At 35.7% G+C, this 27423-nt stretch overlaps 1 protein-coding gene across 2 annotated transcripts in view; it reads right to left on the bottom strand.

Moving 5' to 3' along the window:
• Nucleotides 1-14739: 14739 nt before the first annotated feature.
• Nucleotides 14740-27423, bottom strand: part of SGCZ (sarcoglycan zeta) — a 216193-nt gene continuing 203509 nt past the window's right edge. For both annotated transcript variants that reach the window (XM_009642435.2, XM_035897793.1), the window contains 2 exons: nt 25884-26007; nt 14740-14964 (listed from right to left, as the gene is read on the bottom strand). In XM_009642435.2, the coding sequence (XP_009640730.1) occupies nt 14740-14964; nt 25884-26007 (349 nt within the window). The remainder of the gene's footprint in view (nt 14965-25883; nt 26008-27423) is intronic.

Genomic DNA, 27423 nt, shown 5'->3' with positions numbered 1-27423 from the left:
CCTAGTAAAATTCCAACAGAGGGCAAAGTACATGTGATGGCCCCCAATAATGGAAAAACATTTGAAAATGGCTTAGGTTTTTCCATGCAGAAAGCACTAAACAATTTACTGCAATAATTTTTTATGATTAGACTTTTAGCAGAAATTAAACTTTAAAAAAAAAAACAAAACCAAAGCAAAGCATTTTTTCATGGAAAATGGGCAGAATTTTTTTCTCAAACTCTAGACTCTAACACTCTAGACTACTACACACAGGTTTTGTTGAGCTCTCTGGGGAGCTCACCCCCTGAGAAGGCACCAGCCACTGGGCACCTGCTGGTAGCCAATTCCCTCCACTCCCATGGTACTTACCGCACTGCTCCATGCATAACACTGATGACACTGAGACATGCCTTGATGCAGAGCACAGCGACTGCTTCAGAAGTCAGCTTCAGCAGTTACACAACAAAACCCAGCAGAAGAGTTAGGACCAGAGACTTGATCAGGAACTAGAGCCAAACCTAGTCAGGAAGGCAGCAGCTTAGGAGGAGGAAGGAACCACCAGCTGCAACTCCAACCACTGATTACCAAACAAGAAGCCAGCAGCTCCTCCTGGAGTCTTATATAGCCCTTTAAGCACCTTTCTCTTCCTGACCTTTATAGGACTGTTTGAGCAAGAAGATAGGCTGGACTGATAAGAGTTGGAAACTTTTGCTGGAGAGACACTGGGTTAGTCACGGGGAGAAACCTTCCATGAGATTGATGGGGCTAAAACCCACACTGGATCAACCAGACTATGAGTGTTTAGTCAGGCACTTGGAAAGTGAAAAATTCAGCAGGCAGCCCCAAATGCTAATTTGCCTCTAATATTCCCTAAGCATCCCTCAATATTCTCCAAAAGTAATGTTTTTTAGAACTCCCTTTTCCCCTACAGTAAAAAAAAATCTTTTGTGTCTTAACTTGCTGAATATTTAGAGAGCACCATCATTTATATGCCAGCTGAAGGTGTGACATCTTTTATGATTGCAATTTTTATTGCAATAAATATTTTAAGAATATGTGGATAAGGAAATTAAAATTAGAAAAATAATTAGTAGGAAAGGAGGAACTATGACCAGAAGTTATTTAAAACCAGATTTTGCTGAGCTATAAAATGGTCAAACAAAACTAAAAATGCTGGTTCAGTAGTGTGTTTTTAATACAGTTTTGAAAAAGAAGAGCAAAAGGTCCAAACAATGGTCTAAGACCATATTTTTCTTCCTTTCTACCAAAACTTGCCTCATGTGCTTCGGGAAGGGTGGCTACAAGCATCTGTAGAACCTCTGGGATCTTGGAGTGTGCATGACCCTTGTTGTCAGGAGAGATGAACAATGCCAGAGGAACATGTGTACCCTTTGCAGCAACACTTTGAGAGTAATAGATTTAAAAAACACCCAGCGGTCCTATTAAGACTGCACTTTAATCGAAATGGAGCCAGTCTGCTGGCACTGAAAATTAAAAAGGTTGTAGAGCAGTATTTATGCTAGAAGCTGGGTGAAATCCAACAGGCACATAAGAGCACCTGGTTCAGACTGATATGACCCCTGAGAGGATCTGGTTAATGTTCAGTGTGTCTCTGAAAGGCCAGGAGGGAATAAACATCACAATCACAATAAATAGAGTAGACAAACCAGACTGCTAGCCAGGCCAGCTGACTGGCATGTGCAATGTCAAGCAGTGGAGCAAGGGCAAAATTTACAAGTGCTTCTGTGCCAGGACTACAAGCCTAGCAGAGAGAATAGGGAAAGTAAGCTCTTTCCTTGGGGAGATTCCCACACTCAGTACATTCTCTGTAGCAGATCAGTCGGAGGGGCAAGATCACTGGAGAATACATGTAGGAGAAGTACTAGACCAAATAAATTAAGTGTTAGGAAGTGACCAGGGCTGGAAGGGATTTATCTGAGAGTTCTGGAGCATTATAAGAAGAAACTGAGGGGAAGACTGGGATTCTTCAGTTTGAAGAGCCTTTGGAAAAGCCTCAAGGGGACATGTTTAACAGATAAGGTGGTTGCAGAGCTACTATTCATCAAATAGCTGCATCAGGGGAGGTTCAGACTTGACGTTAGGGAGCATTTAGTTATTGAGAGGGTGGTCAAATGCTGGAACAGGCTTCCTAGAGAGGTGGTCAATGCCCCAAGCCTGTCAGTGTTTAAGATGCATTTGGGCAAAGCCCTTAATAATATGCTTTATCTTTTGGTCATCCCTAAGCGGTCAGGCCATTGGACTAGATGATCACTGCAGGTCCCTTCCAACTGAAATATTCTATTCTGTTCTATTATAAATCCCACAATATCAGAACTACAGGTATTCGGTGAAATTATTTGAAGATCGGTTTAAAACGGATGAAAGCAATCTCTTATTTGAGCAGCAGGTGATGAACATTTGGAACTTGCTGCCACAAAAAAAGCAGCTGTGTCAGCAGCTTTGAAAAGGAATTACAGAAACTCATGGACAACAGATCCATAAACCGATACCGAAGGTACAAGGCAGGGAATACAACTGTGGATACTAGGAGAGTCTGTGGGGAAGGGGCAATGTAAATCAGCCAGACTCCCATGCTGTCCCTAAATATCAGCCCCTGCTGCCACTGCCAGAGATTGGTCTGACCTAGACTTGGACATTGGTTCACCTAAGTGCATTGACTGAGCGTTTTCTCCAGAGTCCAGAGGAGTCCAATGGGAATGGTAACAGGAAAACTACGCAGAGTGGTATCTAAGGTGTTTTATTCAAACGGTGATTAGGATCATTTGATTCGGAATTATGACAAGATTTTTAAACTTGGCATTTAAAATGAAACATTGGTTCTGTGTGTTATTTTATTAAACTTGAAAAGGTAAGTCCATTAACCTGGAGAACTTTCACAATATTGGTATTTACTACAGACTCTTACAGAAAGAGTCCTAAGGAGTTATAAGTCTAATGGGCAGAAAAAGAGAAGGCAGGAGCAGAGTAATCACCATGATTGAAAACACACAACTAAAAATTTTTTTCACAAAATTGTTCTCCCCACAGTATAGCTGACAGATAGAGTAGTCAATTCTTATACAGCTGATGGCCAGATCTTCCCATACAAAACCTTACATTACAGAGCTGACGTTTTCACGGGGGCAAGACTGTGAAACCTGTTATTTATTTCCTCTTCTCCCTTCCACCATACCATGATTACTGATTATTGCAGGTGTGAAGAAAACTCCGTTCTCCATTTGTCCGAACTCTTCTGTGTCCCATGATAATAATAGGGCAGTCATGCAGCTCAGTAGCTTGTTACAATTTACAAACCAATTTCTTGTTTGTTTTTTAAATCCCTCTCCAAGACTCTAGTGTTGTGGAACAGCTGGCAATATACAGTGGCCATCTGCACTACCTTCATCTTTTGAGAATTCAAATTGATTTTCTTCAGCCTAACGTGGAGTTAAGGGGTGCCCATTGCCTGATGATGTGCATTCACACCATCCAATGTTTCTGGGAAGACAATTTTAGTACAAGACCATCAGGATGAGCAAACTGCACTGTGGCAGATGAACTGTGCAATCAAGCTGCTTTTGCCCCTTATGTGCAGGGTAAAGGTTTTATCCATGTTTCAAGGCTTCAAATATAGATCATTTCTAGAGCTGTGTATGTGAAACATAGCCAAACACCACCAATTCGCTTTGCTGATTGATGGCACTTATCCTCAAAGACACAATAGAGTATGTTCATATAAATTCAGCAGGGCTTTTTAGGACTTGCACAAAAGACTTTCAGCATAATAGATGCTGATATAATTCAAATCAAAGGTAAAACTGTGTATGATGCAGGCAGACAGTGGTGCATAGAAGTCACACAGATCTGACAAAGGAGATACTGATTAATGTAGCTTCTCAGGAGTGGCTTTACTCAACTAAAGTAAGCAAAAATGAAGCACTGTGGACTATTCAGAAGAATATTTCACCTTCATTATTTTATAGCAAGTAATTTTTAGACCTGCAGGGTACTGCCTTACTTTGCTTGATTTATGAAGACTGGTCCAGCAAAATATTTTATCTTGCTCCTAACTTCAAACTTCAGAAGTTCCATTAAGTTTATTGGAATGACTCACATATTTATAGCTAAATACATATTCAGAGCTTTGAAGGAGCTTAACCTAAATGTTAAGTGTAGCGACAAAACTGTGTTTAGGATAAATAATCCAAAGGGTAAGCTGATACACATTAAATAATAGAGAAAAAATATATGAACTTTGCACAAAAAAAAAGTTTCAAACATCAAAAACTATATCCCACTCATGCAAAAGATATGAGAAACAGTGAAAAACAATATAAAATATGAAAAGGATTAACATGTAGTTTAACTTATTTTCCAGGTTAATTATGTTAATAGAAAAGTTCAATAAATTGAAGGTGCACATTTCACAGAAGTTTATGCTAAAGAATTTTATTTACATTTATTTAAAAAATGATATAACTTAACTTGTCATACTTCACAACATGACAATACATTATATACTTCTAAAAGGGAATAATACACCATTTAGAAATTTTTCTTTGGAATGTAAATACTTTGTCATCACAATAGTCTAACTGAAGTGATATTTGTTAGGCAAACTGTACAGTGTCAAATTTAATAAATGTTTGCATGTTAGGTTTCCTAAAAATAGATAGGAAAATTACCTAAATCAACTAAAATTATACTGTTCTGTAAAATGTGAGACAATGTGATTTAAATGTATTTTTCCCTTTCAGTTCTCAGAAACATATGGCCATTAATAAAGTTTTGTGGTTTAGATATATAATTTAAATCTTTTAAAAAGTACATAATGTACTATAGTTAAACAAAAAGATAAAACCCACATTAATTAAAGCCATGCAAGATTTTGGAAACTGGAGGTAAATAAACAAGTCATTTTGGGAAGAAGCCCCAGGAATCTGATTAATCGTGTGGTGACTTGCTCACAAATATATGCAAACATGCATGAGAAGAGAGATCACAGCACTGTAGAAAGGACTGGTATGGTGTCCTAGACTTTCCCAAAGAAAAATGGAAGTACTGGTTTTTAATATCAGAATTTTAGTAGGTCTACTGTAGTCCAGCATTTTATGCTAGGAAACTTTAAGACGAGGTGGCAATAGTCATCACAGAGAATAAATACCCTTAAGTAAAATTTGCACTGCATATGATCTAATTCATAAGTAGAGATATGAGAGATATAACTGATATAAGAAGAGGACTCATCTGGGCTCTAAAACTATGAAATGTGATGTGGGTAGACATAAATGTATTATGTGTTCAAAAAAACTCAACACAAACAAAAGCTTTCACCAGTCCAGTTCTTTAGCTGGTGAATCTGCTTTTCATAACACAAGAAAGCTGCTGTTGTTTTGGAAATGCTTGTAAGTAGGCCTGCTTTCTTATATATTTTTATATATATATACATTTCTTGAGTGCTGTGAAACAAATCACAGTAGAAGTTAATGCTTGCCCCCAGATGCTGTTTGGAAAAAAAAAAAAAAAAAAAAAAAAAAAAGATAAGGAAATACCTTACAGTCCAGACTCCTACCTCAACTCTCCCTCCCTCAAAACAAAAAAAACCTCCACCAACCTGTAGACTATTCCCCATTTCCTAACTCTTGATCCAGCTATTTTCTATTTACACTGCTGTAGGCTAATGGAAGCCTCAGTGACTCCCTCCTTCTTCCAGGACTGTTCTTTTGTACATAAAACATTCTGTCTTCTGTATAGCTTCCATAGCTTATAGGTTCCACAGCTCTGCCTCTCATCACGGCCAGAGTAGCAACAGAGGTTTTCTGATATTGTCTGTACCATCTCTTTCTCATGAACAGTACATTTCTGGTCTTGGAAATGATTCCTGAATCAATGGTATCCTGAAGTTTTTCCTCTGCTTCCTGCGCTTTGGGCATGATCTATTTGACGAGGCCAGAGAGGTAAAGAGAAATTTTAACACAAAATTAATGTCTTCCCCTTTAAGCTACAAACGTCTCCTAATAGCACTCCCTGTCACTTTTTCCCATGCCTTTATTCTCTTTCCATGCTCTTTCTCTGTTTAATGTTTTGGTTGTGTGCTCTCTCTCTCTCTGCATTTTGCTCCACCGTAGCAGTAATGATTATCTTGAGCAATAACCCACTCCCTGCAGAAATGAATAAAGTCAGCTTTAGTAGCTGCCATCAGATTTTTCTCTCCCCTTTACACTTAAAAATAGGGATGACAGAAAGTTTAAACATAGACCATGCAATGGAAATCAAAGTCAAACCACAATGATACGGAATCATTTTCTAATTCAACTCCCCTGTGGTGGAGTGAAGGGAACCAGTGTGGTCTGGAGAGTCTCTGTAGCAATGGCTGGGAAGACCAGGATATCAAATTTAATGCTTCCAGAAACAGTGGGACTCTTCCACCATGAGGAAAATAATGGGCCAAAATATGGAAAGGCAGTGGCAGTAGATTTTTTTTGCCATTTAGTTTTATGACTCATCTTGGACATCTTGTAATTTGTTAATTTGGTTCTGACAAAAGAATGAAGACTGCATGATTATTTAGAGCTCTCTATGTGTGGGAGTCAAAGTGGTACCTGTAGTTAGAAGTGGGAACAATTTTCAGAGGGAAAATTTTACTAATGTTAACAATGCATTTTAGAAATTGCAAAAAGTCATGGACCATGATTTTTTTTTTTTTTTTTTTTGCACAAACTTTTAATGACCATCTAAAGCCTAATCCAAAGACAAGGAATTGGTCAGTGTTTCCTATAGTCTTTATTAGTGTCTGAATCCACCCTAGTGTACTGGTCCATTTTCAGCTCCTTCTGTCATAAACACAGATACACATGTGAACAGAGAGTTCATTGTCACCTTCTGACTGAGAGGTACAAAATTTATACCTAGGTTACTGCTTTTCTCCTTTCCAATGGTTTTTTTAAAAGGATTCCAGGAAAGAAAGGAAAAATAAAGTTCCATGGATATAAAGACATACAAATCATTAATCTCCACCCAACTTTCTGTCCATTTCTCTCAGCTTTCATCTCTGTTTCTGTTGTGTACTGCTACAACATGGTTGATTTGGACTTACTGCCTGTGCACTACTGTCCTACCCATTCCTACGCAGATAAAAAAACCCACTGATTTTCTGTCTGTCTGTCCCAGATTACTGTAATGCCGTGTCCTATTCACCCTGGGGAGCACAGAGTTGGAAAACATCCTGACTGTTGTCTTTGCAATGCCAAGCTGCTGGAAGAGACCCTCTCTCCTCGCATGAGTACGTCCCCCCATCTTGTTCAGTTCCACGGTAGCATGGGAGATACTATCACAGCTGCTTCTTCTACTACTACATAGATACTGTATTTCCTTTATCAGCAGGGGCTCCCAAATTCCCAAAGATTACACTAAACAACAGAAAGGCATGCCATCATGAAAGAAATGGGATTCTTAATTTACTTGGCATGAATGAGAAGTCACTCATAAGCTATAGGAACAATATTCTGTTATTAGTAGGGGTTTTTTAATAGTTAGATTTGTACCATTTAACACTTTAGGTCTTCTATTTCTTTGAAATTTCTAAAAGTAAATACATACATTAGTAGAGAGGGAGAAATAACGAGCTCAGTGATTACTTTCCTGTTTTCAAGAAATGAAAAATGTAACAGGAAAGGATAATTTGCATATTTACTTTATGATATTTTAACTACATTCGTTGAATGATAAAACTTATGAGAAATTAAGTTATTAAGAAGTTTATTGTCCCAAAACTTCCACTGTTCATTCTATTAAGTCAGACAAAAATTAATATTTACCTGTGTTTGTTTTCCTTCTTATATAACTTCTGTTTTCACAAAGCAAATAATCTTCCTCTTCGGTAGAAACTTCCCCTTTCATACAGTTCCAGTAAGTTACACAGGAAGGCGTCTGATAAAAAGACTTAGCTAAATCCTTTCTGTTGTCTATTCTTTTATTATTTGGAAAGAAGGGAGGAGGTTAAGGGTAACAACTGAAGCTCAGCTGAAGAGGTAAGAGTGGGTGGGAGTTAGGGGGGAGGATTTTGCTTTCACTGACTGCTGTAGCATTTGGGACAAGAAAACTGAGTAAACATCACCTAGAAAGAAAACAAAGATGCAATTTTTTTTTCAGAATAGTTCTGAAACATATACTTAGAAATAGGTTATTGTGCTAGAAAACAGATCTCTCGGTGGTGAAGAATGACTGTATGCAAGCTCCCAAAATGCCATAAAGCACAGAAAACAGAATGTCTAGCCTTAAGAAATGATTCTCTAATGCCTAAGTCCTATTCTTCATTGTGCTCTAGATGGTGCTGGAAGCTGAACTTCTCCCTCACAGGTCGCACAAATGAGGAGGTATACATGTGATTGAAAGGCACTTTTACTTCTCAGATCAAGTTGTGCATTAAATGCACTTGATAAAGCCAAAGGCCATTTTTTTTTTAAATATAAATTGCTCTCCATGCTTAAACACATCAGAATTTGAGACACTAGAAGAGCTGGCCACTCCTTAAAAGGTCAACTGCCCTCAAAGATTTAAGTTTTCCCCAAACTGAGAGAAATTTTCTAATTTCATTATTTTTAGGCTAGGCTTATTTGTGGTACATGTAATATTGACTCTAATCAGACCAGATATACAATATATGCTTTTACCTTGGCTCTTCTGAAACTTGTCCTGGTCCTGGCCTGTATAAGAAATGTGTTGGTTAAAGATCAAATAATACTTTCAAATTCAAACAACATAATCTGAAGGTCAGTTCAAAGTTTCAGAGGAGACCCTATTTTACACAGAGAGCTTGTATTAAATTCTGGTCTCAGTATGGACTGTGTTGTATCAACACAATGTTTATGGTGGATTTCTTTTCACTATACCTTCTATTTATCTTTTAGTGTCATTAGGTTTTCCCAGATTGGACTAGTCTAAGCCTGAATAAAACAGGTAAGAGTCATTTTTCTTGCTGTATTAGCTATTGTGTTTTAGTCACTTGAGAATTAGCAGGACCTACGTTACTGATAGTTCTATAACAACTGTTGGTCTTATACAGAAATTACTGGTTTTTAGGCATTATGCAGCTAGCTACTCTCTGGCTACTGAGGATATTGCTGAAATCATAGCATGGCATCCAGGAGCTCAGTGCAAACAAACTATCCAAATGCTCAGCCTGCTTTTTGCCAGAGCTCTGCGCAAGGCTATGCTGTTAGCAGAACTGATGCAACCCAGTTTAAACTTAGCTAGGATTTGCTCGTGTTGATGACATCACCACAAGACCTTTTACGTGACTGTGTCATTGTCAAGGTGCTTGTAAATTGGTGCAGTTTAAACATAAACACACAGTTTATGCTTATTCTGGCAGGGTACAAAGGAACTTGAGTAGTGTAATATGCTTTTACAGTAGACGAGATGCAGCACTGTAATTTTAACTTTACTAATGTTGATGCAGAAATAAAATCTATCCTTCTTTCGAATTGGATTTTCTTAACATAAGTACTGCATTTAAATGCAATGTCTGTTGTTTTCACGAACATTTTTGAACTAAAACACTAGTATACTCTATGTGAAGACAAAAAATTGAAAAACAAATTAAAGCTCTTACCATAAAAATAATGTAGACAGAAGTAAGGAAATACACACTGACAAAAAATCTATCAAATAAAAATAGACAGAAAGCATCAAAAACTTCTCATCATTTATCCTACATCTCCGTCTCATCCTTAGAAAGTTGCCCACTTGGTTATTCTTGAAATGAGTTCTGATATGTTTCCTATTTTGTATATCACATTTATTTATGGTTATATAATAGCACCAGATGAAAATGCTAAGACCAAATGAAAGAAGTACAGGAGAGATTTCAAACAGACTGGGTTAATTACATGCTGTAAAAATTCTAGCTTTCCAAGAAAAAGCAATTTCCAACTTCCAAAACCTTGCTATTATTTTCATAAAACAAAAAAAAATCCAAGTAAAATAAAAAATCTTAAAGTTTCAGTGTACTGCTTTTGAATAATGTTATCTACAATTATAAGACAGACAGTCCATTAAATAGAAAAAAGATTTGTTTTACATAAAGCAAGAGAGTACAAAAGCACAGCTTTTGTAATTTTGGTAATATTGCAGTTTTACAAACATATTGCATAGTATGTGTAAGAAAATAGTTCCCATCTTTTTTTATATATTTATATACACAGGAAAATCATTAACATGAAGGTTACAAAACAGAAATAGTTAGCAGACCTTTACTGAGTACTGACTGAAACAATATGACACTCAAACGTCAATCCAACCTACATATGTATTACAGTGAATCAGCTGGTAACAATTCCATAGCCTAAGGTGGGTTTTTTTGGTGTTTTTTTTATTTAGACAATGATTTAGAATCTAAAAAAAAAAAAAAACCATTAAAAAATACATGATGTTAGCAACTGAACATCTTAAACAACCTTCATTAAATGTTTCTAGACATTTATGGCTGTATCTTCAACCCAGACTGAATAGCCCTCTGCATCTAAAATGATTTAAAGTGAATTCCATTATCCAGTCAAGCCACTGTTTTGCAAACAAAATGGTATAACTTCAGTCAAAACAAGCAATGTCTGGGCATGTTTTGGGATAAATAGTCTTTTGTTTTCTTAGGAACACCAAAAGATCCTTGTATGCATGAACAGTAATTTAATCGCACCACACAGACGAAAAATTGAAACCCTGGAAAAAAGTGAACGATCTACAGCTCAAAATGCTGCACAAATCTAAACTATGTTACAATTTCATGTTGTAATTACAACTTGTCATCTCTTCATTCCAACAGAATTAGTAGAAGTAGCAGTGTCATAGTGTTAGATATAATAGAAGTGTCAGTCTTTGGTCTTATCACTTGACCAACGAATGAACTGCAATACAAAGCCATACAGCTAACAGTGCTCAGAGAGGTTGGCTGATGCTTTTATTTTTCTTTTTTTAAACAAGAAAGAGACAGTATCCTATAACATCATAGCACAGATATTTTTACAGAAGATAAATCTGTCATATATTAAATACATGTAGCTAATAAGGTCTTTTCATATGTTTTTTTATGTTGTCATAAGGATAGCCCTGAATAAGTCAAACAGCTCAATTCCATCTTAGTGGTTTCCATACAAACATTCTAGTACAAAAAGAAGCTTTATGTGATACATGTATTCATATACTATAAAAAAACTCAGAGAAATATTTTTGCAACTGATTTTTTTTTAATTGCGCTAATATTAATGCCTAAAAATATCCTAAGGTCTTCAATCTGTCCCTAAAATTGTCACAACAGAGTGATTTGTTAATGGGAAACTCTTGCCTTAAGCAGAATAAGAAGTGACATTTCTTTTCTAAAATCCACTATCAAAATTTTCAGTCAGATAAGCACTCTACCTAGAGAAACATTAACTGGGGCTTAATCATAACCTGAATGCTAGATTTTGTAAATGGCCAACAAAAACTGAAATAATTTGGAGACAGGGCCAGGAATCTACAAGGAAGATGACAAAAAGAATCTGAAAATTTCCTATGGCTTTGCATACAATGACCTCAGCATTCTAAAACCAGCACTGAAATAGCACAGCTATGGCTCTGTTTTAATATGGTATTTGTTCTGAGATCTTCTAGTTCCCTTCCATCTGAAACGACATTGTGGGATTATGCCATTTTTCTGACATTTTTGGGGCGCACTATAAGCAGAAGAGCTCTAGTATTGAGGTCTTCACTGCTGCCAGTTTCAAACATTCAAAATCACTGCCTGTGTCTCCTTTCACTCAGGAATGGTAATGCTGCTTACAGGTGACCAGTATTCTGATTTTTTTAGTTCACTAAATGCGTTGAAATCACCTTTCCAATACTCTCTGAAATCATGTGGGCTAGAAATAGTCTTTAAAATGAAAACTGAGATTTCCTCCTTCTTACAGTTTTCAATGATTTTAAAGTAAAACTTAGATATTATGAAACTCACCAGAATATTAAGACATTATGAGAACTCATTATGCTATCTCATAGGTTGCTGAAACTCTCAAATACTCTCTACTTCAGACTGAAGGGACTCCAAGCAAGAAAATCCTGACAGGGCAGAGCTATGTGGACGTACAGTCTTGGTTTTGTCAACTCCAATGTGCCATCTGCACACACACTCTGCCCTGAGTTTTCTTAATACAAAGTGGTAAATTATCCCAGCCTTGCTGTTTAAATTAATCTAGCAACAAAAGATATATATTTTTTTTCCTACCTGCTCACTCCCACTCAAATCCATGTAAAATTTATAAAGATTGGGTCTTTCTATTCACTGTGCAGAAACCTTTTTTGTATGTATCACAGGTAAGCAATCACATAAGGTGAAGAGCAAACAAGTAAGAATTTCTCAATGGAAAATTCATGACAAAGTATCTGCAAGCCATCCTGTGGGTTTATTCCAGGAAAAAAAAAAAGAAATCTTAGTCTATTTGTGTGCGATTTGTAAGAAGCCAAAATTTAATTCACCAAATAGATTAGTAACTATAACCTGTTTGTTCATCTTTTAAGTAACCAGTGTATGTAGGTGTGCACAGATAATGAATACATATAGATGTTTCCTTGCACAGATCTATATACTTTTCTTCCTGAAATACTATTTATCCACATGACTTTCACACTACCATTCTATAACTTGTGTGCATAAGACATATATTTCCCTAAAGTTTTAAGTGTTTGTTGTATGGCTACACTTTCTAATGTTTTATTATCACCTTCTTTGTACTTCTGTTTCTTTCTGTCCCTCTTTCTAAAACTCCTCAGGGTTCTAATATATTTTCTGAGTGCTATCTTCTAATATGTTTTTCTTTCCAAGTAAAAGAATAAAATTCTCAAAGAAATAACAATAAGTAATATTATCTTCCTTTGAAGAGATAATAAATTTTAAATCTTCCTTTAACTGGTAGAAACAGCAAATATAGCATTCTTGCTATGGGGTGAAATTCACACCTCTGAGGAGTGCCAATGGAAAGGCAAGCACCAGTCAAGCCGTGGACACGTCTTGTGCTGGTCTTCTGCATAGGAGTGAATTTCACCTGAAGTGAAAACAAAATCAACCTTATTAAGTGGTAATAAAATGGAAAGGTAATCACAGTATTAGTTTGCTCACTTTCATTTTTTTCCTCTAAGAAAAAAAAAATCTTTGAGTTGAAATACCCACCTTGCACTGTCTGCGCTGACTTTAGAGTTACTTTGCAAAAGCCGTCATTGCATTGCTGATCTTACATTCAGAAGCCTCTAAAACTACGTGCTAGGTGATGTAACTTAAAGGATAGAATTAAAAAGCACACTTACCTCATGTAACCAAGCCATCTTCCACAATAGGAAACATTTTTATACTGTTTTACATTCCTGGGTTCTGCAAGTTTCAAGATATGCTTGTTAATCAATGTTGCGATAAATTTACTGGCAGCATACCAAAGCATTTTTTATAAGATTTCAATTACCAACCAAGCCAAACAAGTATGAACATTGATACAAGAAAGAAATCCCACATCAAACTCCCTTGTCAAAAAAGGAAGTCAGTAGTGAGATCTAAGTGCAAATGGGGCTGCACAATTTAAACACAGGCCTGATAAAGTCAATGTGATATCAAAGTACTTTTTAATACTGAATGTAATTTAATATGTGTTTTTATATATATTACTACGACTTTGAAAACCTTAGCAGTGGATGGTAAACCAAGAGAATAATAAATATGAATGTCATACCAGTTGTTAGTGCATTGCACGTTACATGAGTACCAACATTTGTACTGTGTTCAAATGGCAGCATTTAGACATAGCTAGAAAGTGGACAAGATGCACCTTTGAAGATTTTCTCTTGGTTTTGCAATTGCCAATTATAAATACCTTGTGGAGAGCAATACACTGATCAATAAACATATTGTCAGTATTTTCTTCTTTACCCTGTTCTTCTTTTCCAGAAACTGTATGTTCTACTTAAAGCAGTTACTTCACATGCAGTAGCCATGAAAATACTATATATAAGGCCATTCAGATCTGACAATCAGGAGAAGATGTTGTTTTAACTCTGCAAGGTAATATTGCTGAGCACTTCCAAAATTTACCTAGTGTACAAAACCCTAGACTTAGTAGACAAAGAGTAACAACGCACTTTTAAAGAAACCAAACTCAGGGAGGGATTCTGTCTCTTTTTGTGTTAAAAAGCATTTACTGAATTTAATTGTTTAGTAAAGCAAGCATCACACAATGCTTCAAAATTTTAAAATTCAGGGATAAAAGTTTACATCCAAAAAGATGAATGGAAAAATTGTGCTTTCAGACAGTAAAGTTATTTATCATACAGGGGAAACCAATTCATCTCACCATAGATTCTGGGCAAATTTGTTTATGTACTGTATATATATATATGTGCAGTTCATATCCAGGTCCTGCAAAAATCTAAAACTATGTGCTTCACTTCATGTAGCAAAGGCACCTGTGTTATTCTCCCTTTTGGACAAAAGGTGATATTATGTTCCAGGTTTCCTGATGAAGAATACATTGATTTCTGAATATCTCATTCCCATCTCTACGTTGAGTGGCAACACAAACCACAAGAGAAGGCAGCGCTGTATTCCTGCTTACACTGGAAGAAGTTGCTCTGCAGGCCATTTGAAGCGTCGAACTTGTCACAAGGGAAACCGAGCAGAACTGTGAAGCAGAGGGGTAGTAACAAAAGGCTATTCTGGTGTGAGGATAAATTGGAGTCATTCTAGCTCCACAAGCAGATGTTGCTACTGGATTGACATGTAGAGCCTGCTCCTGCTGGCGAAAGGTAAAGTTTACCATTGGGACAGACGCAGAGCTCATAGATAGTCTGGCGAGGTACTGAAGAGCTGGGTGAGGAGGAGGAGGAGGAGGAGGATGATGAGAAAGAGGAGGAAAAGGAACCCACTGGTAGATTTCCCAGACGGATTGTATCTGCGTTTAAAAATATCTATATGAGGGGGAAAAAAAGAAAGGATTAAGTACATTTCTTTCAGCATTGTTACATCTTTTAAAGACGTGTTTTCAGACAGAGTCATGAGTTTTTAGAAATATAAAAAAAATTAGAAACATTTTATTAGAAGCATTAAAGATAGAAATATTAGATATATATATTCAAAATAATTACTTTTAGAAATAAAAAAGCATCAACTTTTCTTGTTTATCAACTCTTAGTTCTATAACCACTAACACTCATTACTACAGTGCATGCAAATACTTCACCCAAGATGTTTATTCAGATACAAGCAGTGTTATACAAAAGCATTCTGACAATATTCTTGAATAGGTTGAATTTTCACTTGTACATTTATGATTAAAATTTATTCATTCATGGCAGTAACATATTCTTGCTCTGGAAGATTTTGTATTTTAATAAGTGTGAAGTGATATTAAAGCACATTCCCCAGTGTCTTCCTGTAAGCAGCTGGAAATATGTGCTGAAGTGTGCTAAATTGTAGGGGCTTAACAATAGCTACATCCAGAGAATAATTAAATAAGGGTACAGTCATATGCACAAAATAAAGAGCTTATTTGACCTAAATTAAAAGGAGAAAAGATTTCAGGTTAAAGTCTTACTAAGAAGGTCATCAAGCTATTCCCATTTGTTTCTGAACAATGGATATGATTAAAAAATATTGTTGGTTTGCTTTTTTCTTTTAAATCTTGTTCTATTGGAAATAACATAAGTGAGTATAAGGCTGTGAATACCAGTAATGGTCATGAATCTGTATCAAGTTCTGCAATATTTACACTTATGTTACTTTTTCAGGGTGCTGAATAAACAATGTCATGAAATTTGGTAACTAAAGCAGGAAAAAACCACATCTCCCACTGGCACAAAGAGATGAGTTACCAGGTGCTTAGAGTTTTTTATTTATGAAAGAAGTAAATGAAAGCCAAAGTAAGACTGGTCACCACCTCTGGTGCAGACTATGAACTTCAAAAAGACAAGTAACAAATCAAAATGTCTTTAAGCCCTGCAGATAACAGTATGAAGCTTAGGAAGAGGTGAGTTTCTTAAATACTTATTAGTGGTTTTTATAAGGTATTGAAAATCAACAAAGCCAACTCGACACCATTATATCACAATGTTGGCAGTGCATGTAAAGAATCTGGGGAAATATGGCATGTATTGCTTTTTTCTCCAGGAAACAGTATTATTTTATGATAAAATCAGCAGTATAAGGCACAAAAGCAGCACAGAAGCATTTCTAAGTCCCTGCTGGAGAGAACTGAAAGAGAGCAGGATAGGAAAAATTTGAAGAGAGAAGACTGGATAAAATCCTATACAAAGACTGATGCACAGTCACGTTACCATTCACAGGAAAAGCATTGTAAATGATTGGGATCACTGAAGGAAATACAGGCTGAAAGTAGCCCCAAACAATATAATCCCCCATCATTGTGAGTTCTCCAGCTCCCGAAGAGGACACTATCATCACCGAGAATTTACATTAAAAGGGACAGAGAGGGCGAATCTCAGAGGCACAGGTGACAACTGCATGGCATGATGCCTGTTTTAATTCACACTCTGACTGATAGAGGAATTGATTGCAAAAGTAAAATGCAGCAAATTATTATCTTTGTTCTGTAATTTATATGACAAAGAAATGATGTATTTACACACACATACAGCCATTGCTGATTTATAAGTCCAGTATGGCAGACCTGAAAGAATTAGGAGTCAAAACCCCTGAAGAAATAATTTAGATGGAAGAAATGTGGATGGTGTTGGGAACAATTTAATAATGTTCTGCTAGAATTATAACTGAAAAAAAAAAAGATTACACATGTAAAAATATTCAGCTGAGCTAGGAGTAAATGTGAAAGTAACTACAGTAAGCATAGTAAGAAAGTGAAATAACAGATGGGGGGGGATAAAAGAATTTGATACCAAACTGGAAACTAGGAATTGGTAAAATGTAGGAAGGAAACAAAGGACATAATAGTCAGTCAGCGGAGTGATGGGTAAGAAGTAGTACTCTTTCACTTCTCATATAAGGAATAAATTAAATGTTAACAAGTCCATTATTAATGTAGTAATGGTGGAGTCAGTATTGCATAAAAACACAGTAGCATTCACCAGTGTAAGCTCTCTGTAAGTATAAGTGTATCTTTTATACAGAACAGTGCTCAGCGTAGTTCTGTACTTGGAGAAAGATCAAGTATTGATGTCAGAACACGACTGTGATAAAATACTTTCAATTTCAACAGTGACTCAATGAGATATTAAACAGGAGCCAGTAATGTCATATACTTTTAATCAGCAGCTCTTGATAACTTTTAACAGATAGACCTCAAAAAAAATCTGAACAGCCTTTTGGACTTTTAATACTGATTTTCAGTAAGCTCTGATATACTTAGAATATCAAAGAAGAAAAGAAAAAGACTATTTCTATGCTTTTGTTTAAAAAAATGGAAGCAGGATATATTAGAATATTATATATGTGATGATAAAAGGTTCTTCAGTGTAGAAGACATACAGGTAGGAAAATCCAACAATACAAGGTTAGCTATTTATTTTTGACAGAGCATGTGACTGGCCATTTTAACAGTTCAGCTGCACTAGTGATGGGGAAGAATCACGAGAAATCTGTAACTCAAAATTGAACGGCTTCTAAAAGATATGTCTTGATTCAAACAAGAATTAACTCAGAAAAAATCAGAGGGCATACGTGTCAGAGATCACGCTAGATAAAAATCTCTTGACCTTTATTACCTTTTTTCCTAGGAGCTCAATATTTTTATGTGTTTGTTTACATCAGGACAGCTACGCTTCCGCAACCCCCCCTTGAAGATGTTCTGAGTGTGCTGCTCTAAGACTTTAACCCAGTGGACCTTACTCCAGCGTGCGTTACAATGCAGTGTATCATCTCAGTTATTTTGCTCATTAAATTAAACGATCTTTTTCAGCATAGCCACGCATGCTTTTCCACTGGTGCTTACAAATGTCACACTGTGATGTCGATCAGTCCAGGTTTTTCTGGTGTCATACTCAAGCAGTAGCCTCCCAAAACACCTGGTGAGCAACATGGGTACCAAGATACGGTGTCTGAGAAAAACTCAAGTGGCTTCCTGTGAGGGTGTATCTGCTGCCGTGAACCTAACAAGCTCTATGCCTTTGCAGAAAGCTGAGGAGGCTGTGCAATTTAAACAGACTTCTATAGCTAATCCCTGGGGAAGCCTGAGATGAAGAGGCTTAATAAAGATGGCTTAAAGCCAGAATTAAAATCTACTTTGTACATATGCTGTCAAGGTTATAAATAAAAGACTAAATTTACAGATGCAACATTTGCTATTAGTTAAGCACAGGTCCAAACACATCATCATAGTAGCCCAATACATCAGCAATTTCAGAGGAACATAGTCTATGTTTGAGGATATACCCTCTCCCCTCCTATCATCTGCTAAAAACTGAAATTCATGTCAGAAAAGTCCTCCAACATCAGTAAAACTACATACTATTATACGCCTGATGTTATGAGGTGTTTAAAGAGAAGGGAAGAAGTGGCAAGACAAAAAACGGAAGAGTATTATGTTCCCAGGGAACACACTGTTGCTAGATGGCAGTAGTTAATGGAAGTACCTGTTTACATGGTCTTTCTCTAATCTTTTGTGCTGTGAAAGGTACAAGATAAGCAATTTAATACTTCATACGCATCAAGGCCATGCTGGCCAGTCATGCTCTTTCCAAGTCTCACACCTCAGCAGATAATTAGGCAAGGATAAAACCAAAACTTCTATCCATTCTTGAAACATTGGGGGGACTGATAGAGAGATTACAGGATACAAAAGGCAGCAGCTACTCAGAGAAATGCTATTTCACAGAGAGCAGGCACTAAGCAGCATCATTCCCTCTAAATATTTAAGGTTTAGAAATCCTAGAGCACGGCTTTGTCTTGTGCATCTTAGTGCCAAGAAAAATATATTAGCCCTATAATATTTAAAAGTAGACCTGATTTCTGTCTAATTAAAGTAGAAAACTGAATCAACCTGTAGGGCATGTGATAGGAATGGAGAAATTGTACTCTTTTTACATACATTTTTTGCTAACAGAGACATGCAAGTCATCTGCTTATCAGACCGTGCTTTTAATCTGAACAGTGAGAGGGAAAAGGAGAGGTAGGCAAGCCAGGAAATAACGATTATCTACAAACCAAAGAAGTAAATTCAAGGAGAGAACTTTCAGTGGGCAAGATACAGGCATGAGGTAAAAAATCAAATATTCCTACAAGCCATTTCATACAGAGATATGAAATTGCCATGTATAAAAGTTCTCCACTGGGTCCTTGACTAAGTCTTCTCAAAGGAGGAGATGATAGGCTAAGTTGATAAAGCCAAATGAGACAGTTAGGATTTAAAAACACTGAATAATTTTATTTATTCATGTACAGTTTGATTAGACAGGTAATTCTACAGAGCTGCAAAGGCATGTTTCAGGGCTAATGTAGATAAGAAATGGCGAGGAACTAGAGGAAATGTGGAAGAAGAGAAGGAAAACTGAAAGGTTGGAGTTCATCAACTGGTGTAAGGAGACAGCATAATGACATTTCACTATGTAAACTTTTTGGATTCCCTTGGGCTTTTCAGAATTAATCTGAATTCTAACAGTGCAAGATTTTGTCTACTCTTTTTATTCTTCTGCATATGCTAACAGAAGCATACATACAAAGAAGATTATATAGATTGGGTCACTAGACTCCACTGTAGAATTTCCATAAGCCTGTATGTTTTAACATTCAAGGTGAAGATGAACTATAGGATAAATTGCAGTACTTTAGTTCACACGGGCCATTTGTTCTAATACTTATCTGTGCTTTTGACATTTATTTTAAAACCATTCACCTAAACTAGCTTTCATTAAATTCGAAAGATCATTCTCTGAAAAAAAAAATCATAAAGGAAAATTAAAATATTAACTTGATAACATACATGCTGTAAAATCTAAACATATGCTGGCACGATGTCTGGAACCATATCAGTCATAACGATTAATAGTATTGAAGAGAAGTTAAACAGTGAAATGAATGTGATGACTGGGATGACACTGAATATGCTAAATATTCAGAGAAGACCAAAAGATATGGGACAACCCATGTATGGAAAATGTATTCTCTACGGGAGTAGGATCAGTTGGCTACAAGGCAAATGAGACCTTTAGGCCAAAGCATGGTCTGGTGTGTGGTGAATGTTCTCTTTCTAAGGATTATATCTGATACACCTGTACAGAGCCACCTTGGCAAGTTTCTTCTTTTGTTAACATTGCTCCCATTCCCACCTCCATGTTAATGCACAGAACTGCTGACAACTGAAAGTGATTTGAAAACTAACATATATATATATGTTAAATATAGCACTATACATTAGTGAAGTGTAGAGTTCCTGCCTGAATGGAAGAATTTATGTTTTGATGCTTCAGCAATGAAGTGGCATTTATGAGAGTCATGTTTCATTTTAAGTACACATTTTTGTAAATTCATGTTAAATAAACACAAGCATATATTACAACTTCTGAGTTATAACCCCAGTGTAATTTATATGGGTGGATATTGAAGCAAAAACTTTCTGGTGTATTTATTCTTTCTATTAAGGAAATAATTTTCAGGAATGATCAAATGGGGTTGCTGTGAATGTTGACCAGTAGAAGTTTACAACATCCAGTGTTTATGAAATGCCAGTGGTAGTATCATACACAAAAATTCCCAGAATCAAATGCTACATGATATTAGAAGACCTTCCAAATTCATTCAGTCAGGGACAGATGTGATGACTTCGTGATTTATATACCCAACCCAGAAAGGGAAATGTATTTGGAATATTTGGGCTCAGTCTACTGAGTAAAAAAAACTTATTAATTACCATTCAAATCAGAAACAGATTAAAATGTTATACTAATGGAAAAATATTTTATTTATATAATAAAATATTCGTTGCCACTTTTTTTCTCTTTCTAATAAAATGGCTTATGGTGTGGTCTTCAAACTTTGCCCATGAACAAACAATTCAAAGATGGGTGATGTCAGTTAAAACATTTTGGTTTTGAAGTTTGGGAACACTGTATTTTGGTTGTAGACTTCTACATAAAAGTGCTTTTTACTGTAAATTAACTTACTCATTAATAACTGGTTTAAGTTGAAAATGAAAGGCTTTGTTTAAAAATAACATGGCATTTTAATAATTTTAAATATCTGTCAAAACATCTTAATAGAATTCTTGAAACCAATAATTAAAATAATACAGAAATATTTCCTTTCATTTCCACTAATCTCTTTCCTCGCAGATAACAGTGACAAGTCAACTGGTTAATAGCATGAAAAAGGGCTGGGAAAAAAAAATGCAGCACACAGTTGTTAGACAATATTTGGTGAATAATCAGTGGATCTTTGAGCTCCAGACCCTGCTATTGCTTCTTTGTTATTGAACTCACTTCAGCCATATAAAACATTTAATTATTTTTTTTTGAAAAAATTTAATCTCAGGCAAACATAATTCAGCTGAATTGAACTAATCTAGGAAAGTTGTTGCCTTTGATCAGCCATTTCCCTGTAGCCATGGCAAGCAGCTTGCAGAACAAGGAAATTCCATTTCAGTGTATTTAGATAATTAAAGAAATCCTTTTTTTTTTTTTTTTTTTCCTGTTTCAGAACATAAAAACCATCCACAAAACCCCCACCAAAACCAAAGCTTTAAAATGGCACTGTTGGTTGGGCTTACAAGTGAAGATTACTCGTTTTATTAAGTATTAATCTCTGTGTTAAATATGTCTTCTGGATTTATAGAGAGAACTGGATAGGATTATAGATCAAATGTCAGTACTATATGCGTTTGTTAGTCTCTACAAAATAATCTCAGATATATGCTTCATAAACTGCGTTGTGTTAAAATGGTAAATATGAACTTGGCCTCTTGTCTGCTATGCTGATTTTGAGTAAACTTTGTTAAAGAGTATTGCTCATCTTTAATGTGACAGCTGTAAGTCCAGCTGAGGGATCAGTCTCTTTAGGCAAGAAACAACCAAATATAGTCTACAAATGGTGTTATGAAGGATTGTAATTTGACAAGGAAATACAGGGCATAAAGAAGTAAATAGGAAAAAGGTCACAGATGGGGTGACTAATATGAATATGTTTGTAAAAATGAGAAGCTTCTGTGCGTCTTTCTCCTTTTATTTACTTGGACTTTGATAGTCAATGGGATGCAATGAAAGTGCAGAGCCCAGCTTACATAGAAGCTGCTTGCAAAAATACACAGAAGTTGCACAAGACTCAGAAGAGCTTAGGCTAGTATAGCAGCCTTCTTCAAATGCTGATGTATTGTAAAACCCATTAAAATTAGTTGTTAGACCAATGAGTGGACAACATCAAATAATCCTTTAAGCTTGTTATCATTACATGATAATGTGTTTCAAGTTCAATTATAACATATTTTTATGCCTAGCAAAATCTAGTATCTACAGATTTCAAAACTGATCTGTACTTTTGCATTGGGTTTATCTGTGAAAGAAGCAGTAGTCAACTAGCAGTCATTGTGCTGAATTTCCAGACAAGAAATGCTCTTTTTCTTCTTATGAGAGCCAGTAGATTCAGCTAGAGCCTGGAGCTTCGCATTTCGTTTTCCTTGTAAATGATTGCTGTTTTAAACCATTGGTTATGGTTTATTTATAGAATAATACATAGTTCACCACTAAATGCCAAGCTATAATTGAATCAAAAGATTCTGTTGATGCCTCGACTCACAAGGGTGCAGCTCAAGAGCTTTATAAAGGGCAGCAGAATCTGAATCTAAATTACAGCCCCCAGTATTCAGTCTGGGATCACGCATTATAGTGCATAATAGGGCTAAAAGGATTATTATAATACTGCAGTAAATAAAAAGAAAATGTATCAAACAGAGGAATTCAGAATGCTTGCAGAGGCTTTCAGTTTATGATATGAAATAAAGCTCGAGGAGAAGTATTTCATGAACACATTTATGTTCTTAGAAAAATATTCTGAAGTTACTCTTAAATAAAAGGAAAATATATGCTCCATAGATTAATCCACAGTAAATTCATAATGTTCTGCTATGTGGCTATAACTGGTTGATTCCAGATGCCACATAGCTATTTCCTGGCATAATTGGGCAATAATTATGTTATAGAAGGAAACTATTAATTCATATATCTTTGATGATTTTTTTAATAAGCTTACAAACATTGAAAATTTAAATCTAGTTAACCAGTGTGAGAATAATACAGAAAACTATTTTTTTTTAGTACAAAAAATGTCTTATGACAAAAAAGGTTCTCAGACTCAATTCACAAAGACAACATTCTTTAATTTGCGAAAGAAACTTGACTGACAAAGCATATATTTTTAGGCTAACATGAAGATTATTTTTGACACAGATACTTTGTTTTGGTTTAGAATGTGTTTTCTTAAAAATGAGTAATGATAAAGCCTTTACACTTTTTTCCTTACTGTCTGCTAATCTGTGGTGTATCTGTTGGACTATAACCACGGACATGTTTATCCTGGTTCCTCACACCAGGCTGTAATTAGTCCAGCAATTCCCTAATGTGACCACAGTAAGTTTGCAAAACCGGTGATGCTGTGGAAGCTCATCATATGCCTTCCAAAGTGTTTCTACGTTTTCCTCTGACCCTCTCCAGGGTAAGAGATAAAATAGCAGACTATATAAAGACATTGGTCAGACCTCAGGGTGGAATTGCTCTGTGGATTTAGGGTACAGTTCTTTACAGATATTACTGGAATTACAAATATTCAGGAGATAATTAGATATTTTGAACTTTGTCCAATGTATGTTTACGGAACAGCTCCTTGGGAAAGACTGGGAAAATGTTGGTAGCTTGTTTTCTGATAACTATCAGTCTAACATCTACGTGGGAAATCACATATGTGCAAACTCTTACTTACCACGTAGAGGAATATAATTATTTTTAATATGAAGTTCAGCAAAGTCTGCTTTCCACTGGCATTTTTTTCCTACAAAGCATTTGTTACCAAATTGAATTCCAATTCTGAATAATACATAATATATTCTTTATAACTTTTCTTGGAGTCCCATTCTCAGAGTCTAATAGGGCATTATTTCCAAAACTATCTTTTCAATAAGTTGTAGTAAATACTTAAGAAAGATTAGAAGTCATGCAATAAACTCACAGTGTTGATATACAGAAAAATGTCTGATGAACCCACAGATAAAATATTTGTACAAAGCACCACAGAGATGCTTGCTACTACACCAAGACATTATACATACAAACATTGCTTCAGGCATCATGGGAGACTGAGGAAATGTAACAGGGTTTTTGTTGGGTTTTTTTTTGTTGTGTTTTTTTTTTTTTTCCTTTGAGAATTACTTTTTCCTTCTGGCAATATCGTAAAGAGTAAGAACAAAAATACATTCTAAGTGAAAAATTTATGTTAATAAATGTAGGAAACGTAGTAGGTTGGGCCCTGCAGGGATTTATAGAGGGGAAACAAGAAAAGTTAAAGGAACCTGTAGCACCTGCAATAAAAATACCCACAGAAAGGACAAGGATGAAGTAGGATGATATTTGCTAATGAAAGAGGATTAGATTGTCCTTACTGCTATCTTGGAAACTTTAGGAAACGGTAACAAAGACTTCACTTTTATAAAGGTGGTAAGGACAGATGAGAGATTGCAGGAAGACTTGGCTTTTGAAGAAAGTCAGAAATAAGTAGGGGCACATGTTATATAAATATTTGAGGCTCTGAATTAAGAAGATATTGTGCTTTAATTATGCAGGACAGATACTTCATCAATAGAAAAAGATTATCAAAGTAGGCCTTTGATGAAGTATATTGGCCAAAAATGTTTCTGTGCATCGTAATGCAGAGTATGAATTGCAGGGGATTATCTGTTACAGATGTGAATGCTGGTTTTATTTGTTGTTGCTTATTTGGATAGTTTGTACAGTATCTAGGAACATTTGGTAGAAAACACAAAATGTAAACACAAAAGGCAAACAATTTCTAAAGAGCTCCATTCCCAATTAGTTATTTACATTAAACAACCCGTTTTCTGAAAATGCTGTAACCTGGCAAGCCCCACTGAGAACTATGTGAAAATCTGTCCATTTCTCCAAAGCACCTAATATAAATCTGGGAGTCTTTGATACCCTTGCACAAGTTTTTTTTAGTGTTATGTCATTTTAAGGATTGGAGAAGAAAGGCCTCTCATACCAGTAATCTTTCTTGCATTTCTGCAACACATGCATTGCCAACCAAAGAAGTGACCCAATTTAAAATCATTTTAATGATTCGCACAGGTTTACCCATGAAGAATCTATACAAAATCTTTTTATGTTGAGCTGATCACTGTAACAAGCCATTGGTGACACAGTATAGTGAATATACTATTGAAGTATTCTGTCTCTCTTACAGAGAGTTACAGTTTAAGAAAATAAACCACATGTAGAGCAAATTTCTTAAACCTCTCCATCATGGTTTAATGATGTATTAATGCAAATTAAAACAGGCTTCTCTCTCTCATTTTGTCAGATTCATCCAAAGGAATTTTTTAACACTATCACTTAGCTGTCTCTGTCCCACGGATATGCTGAAGGACTGGGTAGCTTTTTCCTTGGCTCTTATATAAAAATAATTCTTATCTATATTCATTTAACTAACATTTGTTTCATTGCGAAAAAAACTTAGTGATTCAAATATTTGCAAAAAGCAAATAATTATTAATAATTGAATAAGCTAAACCAAAATTACATTAATGTAGTCAAATGAAGAACAATTCTTGTGATGTTTACCCTGCTGCTGAATAAACTATCCTCACATTGTTTGCATTATGCTGGGCAGAGCTTTAGAACATTCCTCTACCAGCCGAACTTACCTCCCCTTCTGTGGACTGTAAGTGCAATTCTTTCCTACAGGTAGCCTTTAAGTCTCCTGCAGCTGCATTGACTTGCACTCCCCTAGGTGCTTCCATCACCAAAGATCTAGTAGGAGATTCAAGTCTGAAAGACAAAAAAACCCAATCACTGAGAAAAAATGCACTGAATCAAACCACCAAAAACCACTCAGCCCCAAACCCCACAATGCACATAGATATAAATACATTTTGAAAGGTAAAGAAGTAAAAATGAGTTATACATGTGATTCTCTCACTATCCTCTATGGCCCAGAGAAAGAAAAAAAAATAAGTATGTGTTTAAATCTATTCCTGTTTAAACATGTAAGCATATACTGATATAAACTTGTTTGCTTAGAGATGCTTTCTGGCATTAGTACCTAATTTACTTGACTGTACTAATACTGGAATATAGGTACTTAAGAATCCACACATCTCCGTGAGTGCTTCTGTAAGGAAATGTTAATAACTAAAGTCTACTTAGTGACTGGTGACAAATGCTCAACTAAATAAAAAGAAAATAAAACACTTAAAAAGTTTTAGATAATGATGTAAAACTGATTGATTAGAATTACTTTGCAGATTCATTCATATTTTGGGTAGGTGTAATAACATTATGTATGAAGAAGACAGGAAAATAAAATCTGTTATGTCTATATTACTGTGGTTTTTGGATGCTTTTTTTGTTCTGGAAAATACTCATTATGCTTTTTAACCCTGTTATAATAGGGTTAAGATGCATATCACTGGGTGTTGGTACCTTTCCTCAAAGCAAGTAATGTTCTTCTGCTGTCAGTCTTTCCATTTCTCTCTATCCTATACACAAGATCCTCCATCAACCTTAATGCGGAACTATGATACTTCCTTAGCCATGTTATCTCACAGTATTATACAGGTTTCTCTTGAAAGGGAAGCACTAATGCAATGATTTCCTAGAAGCCGTGCTCACACACTGAATAGGAAAGATAACCGGATGAAAACTGTATGAAACAAGGAAACAAAAATTTGGATTCCAGTTCTGTTCATCTGTCGACTTATTGCATAGCCTTGTTAAGAGGGAGACAAATCTTTTAATCTATTTATATGCCACTAACATAATGACAGAGCACAGTTCTACTTTTCTTGAACAAAAGCTTTTTGTAAGATGAAATGTATTCATGATAAAAATGTCTAGAATGAGTAGTTTGAAGAAAACATTGTATTTCCCTCTTCAACAAATTGTATTTTGAGTGTTAAGTCATATATCCATTGAAATATATAATGAGGCACTAGACGTATAAAGGAAAGAATAGTTTGGCAAAGAATTTGCTACAGAAAAGCCAAATGAAATATCTGTCAAGCAAAGGGACAAGGGAATTTCAGTGTATTTCAACTACTGAATTTTTTAAGTGTACAGACTAGTGATGGACTATCATCCAAATGAGAAACCAAAATGCCACATTTGCATGCACAGTAAGTCACTGAGATGGTGTCTGTGAAATATTTTTGCTTGTTACTTGTCACTGACACTCCATAGGGAAAG

Source organism: Egretta garzetta, unplaced genomic scaffold (assembly GCF_000687185.1).
Source record: "Egretta garzetta isolate BGI_Z169 unplaced genomic scaffold, ASM68718v1 scaffold46, whole genome shotgun sequence".
Taxonomy (NCBI): Eukaryota; Metazoa; Chordata; class Aves; order Pelecaniformes; family Ardeidae; genus Egretta; species Egretta garzetta.
The sequence above is the reverse complement of the archived record's forward strand: the minus strand, read 5'-3'. Positions and strand labels throughout refer to the sequence as shown.